Source organism: Lissotriton vulgaris, chromosome 7 (genome assembly GCF_964263255.1).
Source record: "Lissotriton vulgaris chromosome 7, aLisVul1.2, whole genome shotgun sequence".
In the NCBI taxonomy this organism is placed as follows: Eukaryota; Metazoa; Chordata; class Amphibia; order Caudata; family Salamandridae; genus Lissotriton; species Lissotriton vulgaris.
In genome coordinates this window covers 1,597,990,489-1,598,003,460 of record NC_141695.1, presented here as the reverse complement: position 1 = coordinate 1,598,003,460, position 12,972 = coordinate 1,597,990,489, and the positions used below count along the sequence as shown (strand labels likewise).

The 12,972-nt window shown below is 43.9% G+C and overlaps 1 protein-coding gene across 2 annotated transcripts in view; it reads left to right on the top strand.

The window, feature by feature from the left end:
* The window catches only part of ZBP1 (Z-DNA binding protein 1), a 236,830-nt gene that overhangs the window by 202,591 nt on the left and 21,267 nt on the right, over positions 1 to 12,972 (top strand). The window contains exon 6 of one of the 2 annotated variants that reach the window (XM_086932514.1): positions 6,768 to 7,004. The exons of the other annotated variant lie outside the window; for it this stretch is intronic. Coding sequence (XP_086788640.1) covers positions 6,768 to 7,004 — 237 coding nt within the window. The remainder of the gene's footprint in view (positions 1 to 6,767; positions 7,005 to 12,972) is intronic. 2 annotated transcript variants of the gene reach the window in all.

The window sequence follows — 12,972 nt, the reverse complement described above, 5'->3', positions numbered from 1 at the left end:
AGAACAATCTTTTTCATCTATTAAGTATATGCTAATGCTAGCACCATTATCAAGTCCATATGTTTCTGGGAAAAAGCGAAGCATTACTTTTAATGTCGGCTGTGTAGGTTTGGGAGCTGTATTATCAGAAGGGATTTATAGCAATGATCACACAATTGCTTATGCACACAGCATGTTAAAGACTCATGAACTTTAGTATTTGGTCATTGAGAAAGAAATGCTTACCTGCACTAGGGTTGTCAATAAGTTGGAAGCTTATATTTGGGGTTCTAAGTTTATGTTACATATAGGCCACACACCTTTGGTCTCCATTCTGAATGGTTATAATGTTAATCCTACAAAGGCATCTGCTAGACTGCTACGTAATACTTCCAAACTATGAGAGCATCATTTTGAAGTTGAACATATACCAGGGGGAAAATAAGACATTTCCTTTTTCAATTACGTATTTCTGATGATCTTACACATACGAAAACGGAGAATGATGGAGACAGTGATTTTTTGTATGCTAGTATATGTTGGTCTGGGAGAAAGAATATAATTGAGACAGAATGGAGAGATGAACTTACCAATGATTCAGAACTGATAAAGCAAGGGCATTTGTTTGTTAAAGGTTGGCCTCATGAGAATCCCTTTTCACCTGATATTCAACCATTTTCTTAAAGGTTTGTTTATATTAATTTTTAATACAAGGTCATGAAACAATGAGACAGAGTGTCCAGTGCAGCCAGTTCACAAGTATTACATATACAGTTTCACCCGCCTCTCCCCTTGTCCATCTCACCCTTTATTCAACCATTTACTCAGCTAATGCCTATATGCACTTATCCCCCCATGCCTCTTGCAGTGGCTTATCAACTGGAAGGTCCACTATTTTCAAAATAATTTCCTCCCAGGTAGCCAGATGCTCTATCACTCTTTCATCTTTGTGGGTAGTTTAAAGTGCTGCTTATATGCCAACGCCCACTCCTGCAGATCGAATCTCCAAGCCAAGACCTTTGTCTCTTGGGGCACTTGCCAGCCATTGGCAGTCTGGTGCCTCACTAAGACCTCCCCAAGTATCAACATTCAGGCTGGTATTTTCAGTATGTCACCTCCCTGTGGGAGCAGTCTCAGCAAGCACATTTTCGCTGTCTTCGCCAGGATGACTCCAAATGTATGTGACAATGCGCCAACCATCTCTGTCTAGAAATCCAACAGTCGTCCACAGGAGCATGTCATGTGTGTGAAGCCAACAGAAGACTGGTCACATCTGCCACATCTGGAAGGAAATTCAGAATATATCTTTGAGAGCTTCTTGTGGGTTATGTAAGTCTGGTGCAGAAAGTTACTCTGAGTTTGAAGTGGGCATTGAGGGACACTAACCAGTCCTGCTTGCAAGTGCTGTGACATTCATCATCTGACGGTGCATCCCCACCGTCCGTGCTCCACCTGTCCTTAGCGTGCACTGTGTCTTCCCTCTTATATGTGAGTAGGGATACATGCAGGTGTGTGATGAGTCATCTGAAGCCTGCCAGGTCCCCCATTTGTTGCAGTACTGGGGTACCTGGGTTCATTTGGTAACATGGTTTAGACTCTCCAGAGCAGTGTATGCCATTCCAGCATAATGCAAGAACGGCCCGGAGTGATCCCAAACGCCACTTGGGTCAGGTCAAAGGTGAATGAATGAATGAATGAAATTGGATTTATAGAGCGCAACTAAACTCATAGGCATCAAAGCGCTAAATCAAGGTAATAAATCACTTACTGAGATATATATTCCCTGCAAGTCCAGCAGTTGCTCTCCCGCCACCTCGCAAAGGACATGTTCTGTAAGAGAGCCTCAAACAGTCTTAGCACCCAGAGGGGCAGATCCCTCGCATATGGAGCCCTGCACAGGACCACTACACCACTCTGTGCCAATCTCGACCCATCTGCTGCATCAAATATGGTAGGGAGTCAGGGACTGTATTTTTCCATCATAAGGACCTCTGACTGTTTATATGGGTCATATGTTCCTGCTAGGTGGGCCCGAGGCCTCCATTCCACCAAGAGAGCTTGAGCATGTCAAGCTTGATTCCTGTCCGACACCCGCTAAAACCAGGTCTCCAAGTAGTTTATCGAACTGTACGAAGGCGGAGATTGGGCACTCTGCGTTCTGCAATATGCAGAGGCGTCGCAGCAGGTTTCCTTCTGAACTCCTGTCTGATAATAGGGTTCAGATTATATTAGGTTAAATGAGAGAGCTTCTTGAGGATGCAGGTAGCTAACATAAAATATGTAGTCTGTATCATCCCTTGAGCAACAGTACTGCAGAAAGGATGAACAGGTTTGTGAGTCTGGAATGATGAGCCTGGATCAAGTCAGATACAGTGGTTAGCAACTGGATGGGAGCTCTGTGTTCCTATTGCCTTTTTGCTCCTTTTTTTAACTAATAAAACATACAGTTCAAGCGAAGTGGCCAGGACAAGTCTTCCTCCAGATGTTTGAGAGAGTTGGCAAAAGTACAAAGACTGATGGAGCCATGCATTTATCTCTACCCAATGCGAGATTACTCATGGTGCCTCTTCTGTAGTAGTTAGACATCCAATGGATGCAAGCTCGATGAAAGTAGGAAGATCTACTTATTGTGTCACTAAACAGAATAAAGTCCTTCCTTTTTTCTAATAAATGCAGTTGATTTGAGCAAGGTATTCACAGAACCATTACAACAGATACATCCTTCATGATGTGGTGGAGGTCACTGTTTATTTTTTATTAAATTTATTTGCACAGGTGCAGCAGGACACTTTACAGAGAAACATTAAATACAGCATAACATCAGAAAACAGACAAATAACATAACTATATTTAGTTTAACCCCTTCACTGCGGCGGCTATTCCGCCGCACTGCTAAGGGGGCGGGGCGGAAGAGCGGCGGGCGCATGCTGGTGACGGAACTGCTCCGTCACCAGCGTCGGTTGCGCTGTGCTTATGACGGAGCGGTTCCGTCATGGCCCCGCCCGCTCAATAGAACGCTCAGCGCAGGCGCGGAATTTGCGCCACGCATGAGCGGCGGGCGGGCCATGACGGAACCGCTCCGTCATCAGCACAGCGCCACCGCAGCTGATGACGGAGCGATTCCGTCATCAGCATACAAGGGGTTAAACTCTTTTAAGCTCATATAGGCGAACCATGGAAGGTCAGTTTTGAACGGGAAAGATTTGAGATTTTTGTGGAATGTCAACAGGGGTTTTTCTTATGTCTTTGGGAATATGGTTACGCAGTTTAGGTGCCCAGCATGAAAAGTTCTGTTTGGCAGTTTTCTTTTCAATGATGAGGGAATTTGTAAGGTTGGCCTTACTTTCTCTCTTGTTATACTGTGCCCCCCCCCCCCCACCCCACCCACCTGCGATGCATAGTTTATATTCGCAGGTACTCTAACAGACCTGAGAGTATAGCTGGTTTTTGCATTCCGAGTGTTACTTTAAAGGTGTTTTGTGCTTCAACAAGAAGCCTATGGAGCTGCTTCAGGACTGGCGTTATGTGGTTTGATTTGCTGGCATTTTCAACCAGTCTAGCTGCAGCGTGCAAGATGGCTTTCATAGGAGAGATTGTTGATTTAGGGCCAACCAAGATGGCGCTGCCATTGTCTATGAGCAACAGTACCGGAGTTTGCACAAATGTCTTCAGGTCATCTTGGGTGATCGAAGCTTTGATTTTCTTCAGCAGGTGCAATCGATATGTTGTTGCCTTCAAGAAATGTATGATATGATCATTCAAGTTTAAGTAGGTGTCAACTGAGAGCCCAAGGAATTTAGCCGTGGACGCTAGATTAGGGGCGATCCCTAAGAGGGTTATTATTCAATAATTTTTTATTGGTGGTTGAGAATGTTTGGAATGTAGAAGAATGAATTTGATCTTGTTTGAATTGAGTGACACAGAGGAGACAGATGTCCACTTAACAATCTTTAGATGGAAGATTATCAGGATGCTTATTTCCAGTGGGTTGGAAACTCTGAAATATTGCTGCACATCATTACAATACTGGTGATGTGTAATGTTCTCATCTTGTAATATTACTGCCAAGGGCACCAGGTAAAGATAAATGTGGGGATAGTGATGATCCTTGTGGCACCCCTATAAAGTATAAGATAACAATTTGAATAAGTTTAGTTTAATGAAATGTGTTCTCCATGAAAGAAAGGACTGGAACCAACTGAGTACTGAGCCTTCTCTGCCCATTCTGGTTGAAAGAATGTTCAGCAGTACTGTGTGGTTTGTAGTATCAAATTCTGCTGATAGATCAAGTAAGACGAGCATTTTAGCCTCACTGTATTCTAAGATTGTGAGGCTGTTCCCTAACATCTGGAGAGTGGCTGAACTAGCACTGTGTTTTGTTTTAAATCATGATACAGTTTTGTTAAGGAGGTTAATATTGGATATGTGCTCAGTAATTTGGAGGACGACTACAGTTTTCAGTGATTGTTGCCAATGAAACATAATACAGTCACCAGTCTTAAATTTTTATAATTCGTCCAGATTTTACTAAAAAAAGGTTCCTCTACCTTATAAACCTTACCTTTGGAACTCGGAAATTTGGATTAGGTTGGAGAAGAAAATAATGGATTGAAAGAGGAGTCTTGGTCTGTTGATTGCTTTTTTTATTTTTTATTTTTTGTATTTTCTTCTTTCATCTTGAGAACTGAGACCCGATTTAAAGTTTAGTAGACAGCATGCAGTACTCTCTCCAACACAATGATGCTCCACCCACTCTATTTAGAATTAGGTTTCTGCCGGCGGTGCCCATGCTACTGCACATGCAAAAACCTCCCATTGAGTGCCCAACTTTTTTTCTCTCCGTACATCTTGAGAACTGAGACCCGATTTAAAGTTTGGTAGACAGCATGCAGTACTCTCTCCACCACAATGATGATCCACCCACTCTATTTAGAATTGGGTTTCTGCTGGCGGTGCCCATGCTACTGCGCCTGTGAAAACCTCCCATTGAGTGCCCAACGGACACGGCCCATTGGTGTAAGTACATCAGACCATTGACCCTATTTAGAGCTGAAGGTCTGATGTATTTTGTTTTCTTTTCGGCAACACCAGTAAAAGCCTAGCAGTCCTGATGCGAACCTTAAGAAATAAATTATTCCCCACACCCGGCCCCATCAGGGACATTAGTTTTTTGCTGTACAGATACAAGCTCCCACTTTGAATCATAGCAGCCGCTCAGCAGATGTATACTGCTTTCAGAGGAGCTGTTGAGGGGCAAAGGTAGTTGACCTTGAAGGGAGGGATCAGTGTGGGTGGATCCATATGAGATTGTCCTAATGGATCTAGGGTGCCATGGTTAGGTTCTGAAGTGTCTGTGTGGAGTATTTTAGTATGGGAATAGCATATGTATGATCTTTATGCAATCACATAGTGAAGGGTATAGGAGTGAAGGGTTAAAGAGCTTGAGGGGACTGAGCTGGCGTGGACCTGTGAATGGTTGGCTGAGAGAGTTGGAAGGAGGACCCAAGACCGAGACTTTATGCCCCTGTGAGGATACCATGTTTTCCCATTTTTTCCAGTATATCACATGAAAATACCATCATATCCACCAGATATGTTTACCACTACAATGTAAGGTAAGAAAATATATATGCTGTTCTTAACTCCACTTATATTTACCACCAAGGGTAGTTGAGTATGGAGTTAAGAATAGTAACTAGATACAGACCTTCCAATAAAGCAGTAGGTCGATGTGATGAAGGAAATGTTATTGCAGGTCAATATTAAGGACCTCAATATATGGTCATAGAACCGATGGAGCTCTCACATAACAGACATGACAGAACAAGACAGGTGGATCTTGGTAACAAAAAAAGATGAACAACTGCTTTAGAAAAGAATTTGGTATTTTTAACTGTGGGATCATTTTGCAGTGTTATACTCCATATTGTACTTTTCACAAATGCATTTCTGATAATATGTTTTTAACGTAAAGCGCATCATGGTTCTTGTTCAGGCTATTGAAAACAGTAGTTATAAAAAAACTAAACAGTTTCATCAGAGAAAGATGATGACATGCTTCATTCATCAATTCTTTATTTAACCTGGCCTTGAATGCTAATCAATGCCAATTTATAATGCCTCACTGTGCCAGCGAGCTCTCACTGTTCATGTCACAAAATTTGCAAGATATGCTCAGGGAAGTACTGTATAGCACTCCTTACACAGTAAACAGTTGTAGCTAAATCTGCATCTCACATTTTGCGCATGGTTACCATACCTGGAGCAGTGCTCCAGGCAACCATGGCTGATTAGTAGTATTCAATGGGTTTTGCACAATTGTCAAGGAACTATAAAGAAACCCCCAGGGATGACACAGATCAAGGGTATATTCATGTAAACAAATCCTAGTACTATCATATTTGGATATTAGAAAGGTGCCCTATGCTGGCAAATTAGTCTTCTGCTGGTAATGTGTAACTGCCTCCTTAATCTAGGGATCTGCAATCCAAGGTGGAATAAAATATCTAAAAATTATTCCGATTTTCCGAATGACCAAGAATTATGTAAATAATTTCCATTGAAATTAAATATATGCAAATTTCTGTCACACATACTCATTTTATGTTGGTATTAGTTTTGATATTAGGAGGTTGTTATATCAGCCCTATGTTAGGGAAACGAGCCCAAACGTTGGCCTAGTGTTAGTAGAAGCTCACTTTTTTTCTATATTTTTTTCTGTTCTGCTTAGAAGAGTTTGATGTGACAAAATGCAAGAACTGATAAACATTGCTTTCATTATTGATCAGGAGATGCTGCTCACAATGCCCCTGAGTATCAATCTTCATCAGTAGACGCGGAAGAAGCTTCGCCGGGGAAGATGACCTCCCGCACTCCATCACAGGAAGTGAATATAACCCAATCACAGCTTCAGAATTCCATGATTGGCAATAACAATATAATGGTAGTCAACTATAATATTGATGGTCCAAGGAGAAAAGAGCACAGCATGGAAAGTGTTGAGAATTTGACAAGGAATAACTCAGGTGAGAAACCGTTTGACAATTTGCATGTTTTCATGAACATTAGTGGGAAATCTTGGATGAGAAACTTCAGCAGATTTGTGTGAGTACCTTGTCTCCAAAGACTCCTTCAGCAAAATCTGCTTCTGTGTTTATGGTGGGTTTGCAAAACATGTCCAGCCACATTGTGGCATATTTTTCAGTAGGAATATAAAGGCCAATTTACAATAGAAATGCAAAAGTGTGTGTAAATTGTTCCCCCAGTATCTTGCTTTAGCATGGAATACACCAATCAGCAGGTGTGCAATTTGTACTTGATTCTAGTATTACAATTAGAAATGGGGGATAACAAGTAGTAAGTAGCACGTTATTTCCATTTCCAAAGCATGAAAATTGCACATGGTCACTATTTGCTCCCACGATCTGGGGCAGATTTTGCCATGAAACTCTATATATGTCCCTGTTAAAGGGATTGTTGATTCGTAAGTATCAAGACCGAGTTGAGAGTGAGACACCCTTAACTATTTCCTATTCATTCGATAAATTGCCTGGGGTTGTTTTGCTTTTTCGCTTGAATACATAGACAGTCTACATGCACGTTATGGAATTCAAAATTAAGTAAACTAACTTGCCCCATGCATCCAACATTTTATCTAATCCAAACACTAGTGAGCTACCTGGTTCCTTCAATAAAATTACCCATTTATAATTTCCCACTATTCCCTATTCAAGTCTAAGAAAGTACGCTATTGCTCTTCCTTCAGCGTATTGGAAAGTAGTTAATCCCTGCGTGTTCAACTTGGGAGCATCGTTATGCCATTTGGTCTCCCCACAAGGAGATAAGCAGTGTTGTTAAGATATAGTACTTGGGGCCAAAGAACAACCCAACATTACCTAGGTTATCACTAAAGTAGACAGTTCTCCCCCCCCCCCCCCATTATAGCTCTGTGGCGCAGTAGTATCTGCATATAAAGCCTCTATTAAAACATATATCGACCCATTGCAAACCTGGTCACATTCTGCCACAGCAGGCTCTATTTTGATGAATCAAAGGTTTATCCAAGGTTGACGAAAGGTATGGCGGACGGCTGTCCCACAACCTGACATAGTTCTAGATCAGCATCCTCAGTGCCAAACAGAGGTCAATGCTAGAGAACCTTTCAGAATTCAACCTAGTTAAAATCAGTAATCTCATTTTCTTCTGCCCATTCCTCAACCTTGCTCTATCTGATTACTACTGTACAGTTTGATGGGGTATCGAATTATGTGTTCTAAAGGACCTGTGTTCAGCCTTCCTAAAGAAGGGTAGACCATAAGAGCAATACACCTTCCCAGGTATCATTTCCTTGATTTGCTTTGCAAAATCTAACACAAAACGTACTGAAAGGAATTCATTCTCAAATGTAATTGGAGATTAAGAACCCCCATCAAAAACACCATGTAAAATGATCCCGCCATCAACTTTGTAGCATTTTGTCGGATTCAATATTAGTGCATGTTGGGGATACTTGATCCAGCAATTTGTTCATCGTTACTTTACACTACATCAGACATACCTTTCAGTCTTACATGTTCGAGGCATATGAGCTGCAGATTACACACTATGCATAGATGGCCACCTAGTGTTGGGCCCGGATGTTTGCAGTTTGTTTTGTTGTAGAAAAGTCTTTCGGAGTCACGGGATAGGTGACTCCTCCTTAGGATGATACTGCACATGGGCATCGGCTCCATCCCCAGATTGGTTTTTTCCGCCACCGGGCTCGAATGTGTTTCCAGTGCTCCGTGTTGGAACCGATTTCCTTCGGCGCGCAATCCTCACCAAACTACAAAACTAAGTTTCGAACGCTTTTCAGTCGACGCTAATCTTCAAACATCGAGGATCTCGATTCCGGTCGTCGGCGACGGCCTTCAGGCCTAACTAGGCCTCAACTCCAGCTCATGGAAAGGACGCCATTTAAGAAGTGTCCTCAATGTGGGTCGAAGTTTCCCCACACCGACCTGCATGAGGTGTGTAACCTCTGTCTCTCTCCGGAGCACGAGGAGTTCAGCTTGTGCCTATACGGGACCAAAGAGCGAGGAGAACAATGGCTCAAAGATCTTCAGCTCCGATTCCCGACGACATCTTCGAGGAAGGAGTCAACGTCCCTGAACAGCACAACGTAGACAGCAGCTCCGAAGTAGACAATTCCGAAGTCGAGGACATCACTCCAGCGCAGCGGGTCGTAAGTAAGACCGTCGACCCCGACCCCTCCTCGACACAGAAGGCCCCGGTCACACCCTCGCCCTCCAGCTCAGGTGCACACCGTCAAACTGCTTCTACTGCCCCACCTTCGGGCCCGGCTAAGAAGCTAGCCAAGCCTTCAGGCAACTCGAGCTCGAGTCGACCTTCACACGGTGCCGGCCCACACACACCGGCACCGAAAAAATCATCGGACTTGAAAAGGTCATCGGATCCAAAAACCGTACCGGAACCGAAAAAACACTCGGAACCGAAAAAAGCTTTGGAGCCGAAAAAGACGGCTGCCTCCCCAGTGAAAGACATTGCCAAGAAACCAAAACAGGCCATCTCGGTGCACAAGACTTCCTCTGCACCAAAAGGTCAATCCCCTGCAGTGGACTTATCCGACCCAGACCCTGCTCAAAAGACTCTGGCTAAGGACCCAGTCACTGGACACCTAGGGCCCGATTCACAGAACTAACTTAAGACAAAATCCTAAACTTACTACCATTTTGGTATTCACAGAAGGCGCTTACTCATTTTGGTATTCACAGAAGGCACTTACTCATTTTGGTATTCACAGAAGTTAGGAGTTCTAACTTTACTACTCCTAAACTGAGAAAAATCCTAACTTTAAGACTTTCGGTATTCACAGAAGGCATTTAGGAGTACGAAAATGTTAGTAAGTTTAGGATTTTGTCTTAAGTTAGTTCTGTGAATCGGGCCCCACGTTTTGGCTCCCAAAAAGCGACCACTGGACACACCAGCACCAGCTCCGCATTCAAAGAAGAAGGACATGGCTACCTCTCCCTTAAGACTGCCTTCCCCTTCTCTTTCGCCTGTACCATTACCACCACCACAGCATTCTCCAGCATCCCCTATCACACCACACAGGGATGACAGCTCTGATGATATGGGGGGTAACGCACCTGATCCAACAACGCCCACAGGATCCCCAGACCCGTGGGACAATTATACCACCCCAGATGTCCCAAATGTCCCTCAGGATGACATATACCCCTCAAGGCCTTCCCCACCAGAAGACACTATTGGGTTTCATGAATTAATTTACTGGGATGCACATTATCATGGTGTAGATATTTATACAGACCCTATTGAGGAAGACTTTCTGATTGATACTTTCGATAATGCACAAAGGTCTTCATCCATCTTGCCCATGCTCAAAGGAGTGATCAAGCATGCTCCTGAAGTCTTCAAGGACCCAGTCAGAACTCGGGTCATTAACCCTTGAATAGAGAAAAAATATAAAGCTGCCCCATGAGACCCAGCATATATTACCCAGTACCACTAGACTCACTTGTAGTTTCCAACGCACGCAAGAGAGCAAACTCACAAACATCCGGTGAGGCTGCACCACCAGATAAAGAGTCTAAGCTACTTGACGCATCAGGCAAAAGAACATTGTCTCAAGCAGTAAACATGTGGCGTATCGCCAATACACAGGCACTGCTAGCCAGATATGACAGGGCACATTACGATGAGCTAGAGTCACTAATGAGGCACCACTCTGACAAGTACAAGGATAGAGCAAACAAGCTCATCCAGGAGGGGAAAAATATCACAAACACCTCTATTAGGGGTGCCCTTGATGCAGCAGACACGTCCTCTAGGGCAGTTAACACCAGCGTCTTGCTACGCAGACACGCCTGGCTGCGCATATCAGGATTCAAACCTGAGGTACAAAGCACCATTCTTAACCAACCCTTTCACGAACAACACCTATTTGGACCCGAGGTAGATGTATCATTAGAGAAAATGAAAAAAGATACAGACACCGCCAAATCTATGGGAGCCCTGCAGTCGCAGGCTCCCAGACGTTCATTTTGTCGCTCAAACTATTGAGGTGCCAACAGGGGATATACTTCAGACACAGCTTCTACCTCGTACAAAGCCCCTACACAATCTACCTACAGTAAAGGCTACCAAAGGGGTGGGTACAGGGGTAACAATAACAAAGGCAGAGGCAAAAATAACAAATCACGCTCTGCCTCTACCGCGGCCCAATGACTCCCTTCCCCTTCCCCCTCCTCATTCTACTCCTGTCGGGGGAAGACTTCAACAGTACCTGCCAGCCTGGGAAAACATCACATCAGACAGGTGGGTGCTCCAAATAATTCAATCAGCTTATTGTCTGGAACTAACATCTACCCCCCCAAACATACCATCCAAGCAACGCCCAATGTCACAGGAACATTTAACATTGCTTAGACAGGAGGTATTATCCCTCATGCAGAAAAATGCAATAGAAATAGTTCCAGAGCATCAGAAAAACAAAGGAGTATATTCCCTATATTTCCTAATACCAAAGAAGGACGGATCTCTAAGACCCATCCTAGACCTCAGACCTCTAAACATTTACATACAGTAGGATCATTTTCATATGGTCACACTACAACAGGTCCTGTTACTGGTATGAAACGACTTCCTTGTCACTCTAGATCTCAAGGATGCCTACTTCCATATTCCCATCCACGCAGCACACAGAAAATATCTCAGATTTGTGCTAGACGGACAACACTACCAGTTCAAAGTGCTCCCATTCGGAGTCACAACAGCGCCAATGGTGTTTACCAAATGCCTAGCAGTAGTAGCAGCACACTTAAGAAGACAGCACATTCATGTCTTCCCATATCTGGGCGACTGGCTCATAAAAGCCAGCTCATACAAACAGTGTGTGCAAAACATTCAAGCTACTATTCAACTGCTTCACAACTTAGGATTCACAGTAAATCACGTCAAATTGCACCTGCACCCCTCGCACATACACCAATATCTCGGCACTACAATAAACACCCAATTAATACTAGCTTATCCCTCTCCAGCCAGGATAACAAGTGTACAAACTCTCCTAACAAAATTCAAACCACAACACTCGCTACCAGTTCAAGTATTCATGCGACTCATAGGAATGATGGCATCTTGCATATCTGTAGTACCTCATGCAAGATTGCAAATGCGTCCACTTCAAGAGTGCCTAGCACGCCAATGGAACCAGGTTCAAGGTCACTTAACAGACCTAGTGTTGGTAGACGGTCGGACTCATCGTTCTCTGCAATGGTGGAACACCAAAAACCTTTCCAAGGGACGACCGTTTCTAGAGCCAGTTCCCCAAGTAGTCATGACAGCAGACGCATCGCTCTCCGGCTGGGGAGCCCATCTACTGCATCATATCATGCAGGGCAGGTGGACACAGCAACAAAAGTTACTCCATATCAATCATTTGGAGTTGCTAGCCGTGTTTCTAGCTCTGAAAGCATTTCAAACTCAAGTGTCGGGCAAAGATGTCTTAGCCCGCACAGACAATATGACAGCTATGTACTACATAAACAAACAAGGGGGACACACTCTCTGCAGCTCTCTCAGTTAGCACAGCAGATATGGAGATGGGCTATACCACTAAAAATCTTCCTCTTAGCCCAACACGTCCTAGGAGTACAAAACACTATCGCAGATCTGCTAAGTCGACAAACACAACAGGTGATGGACCGAATGTGGATCAATGTCACACATTCTTCCCAGTCCAAAGATCTGGGCCCAAATCCATCGTTTTTTTGCACTCCACACCACCCTGGGTTAGACAATGGCGATATGCAAATCAGCTCTGACCCTGTGCCCCATGGGAACAGTCCAGTCCGAACTACAAAAGCCATGTCCTTCACAGAACGGAATCAAGCATCCGAGGACCGGACCGGTTTCGAGGTAACACCTCTCATCAGCCCGGCTAGCTTGACTCCAGTGGTGTGGAGTGCCTGG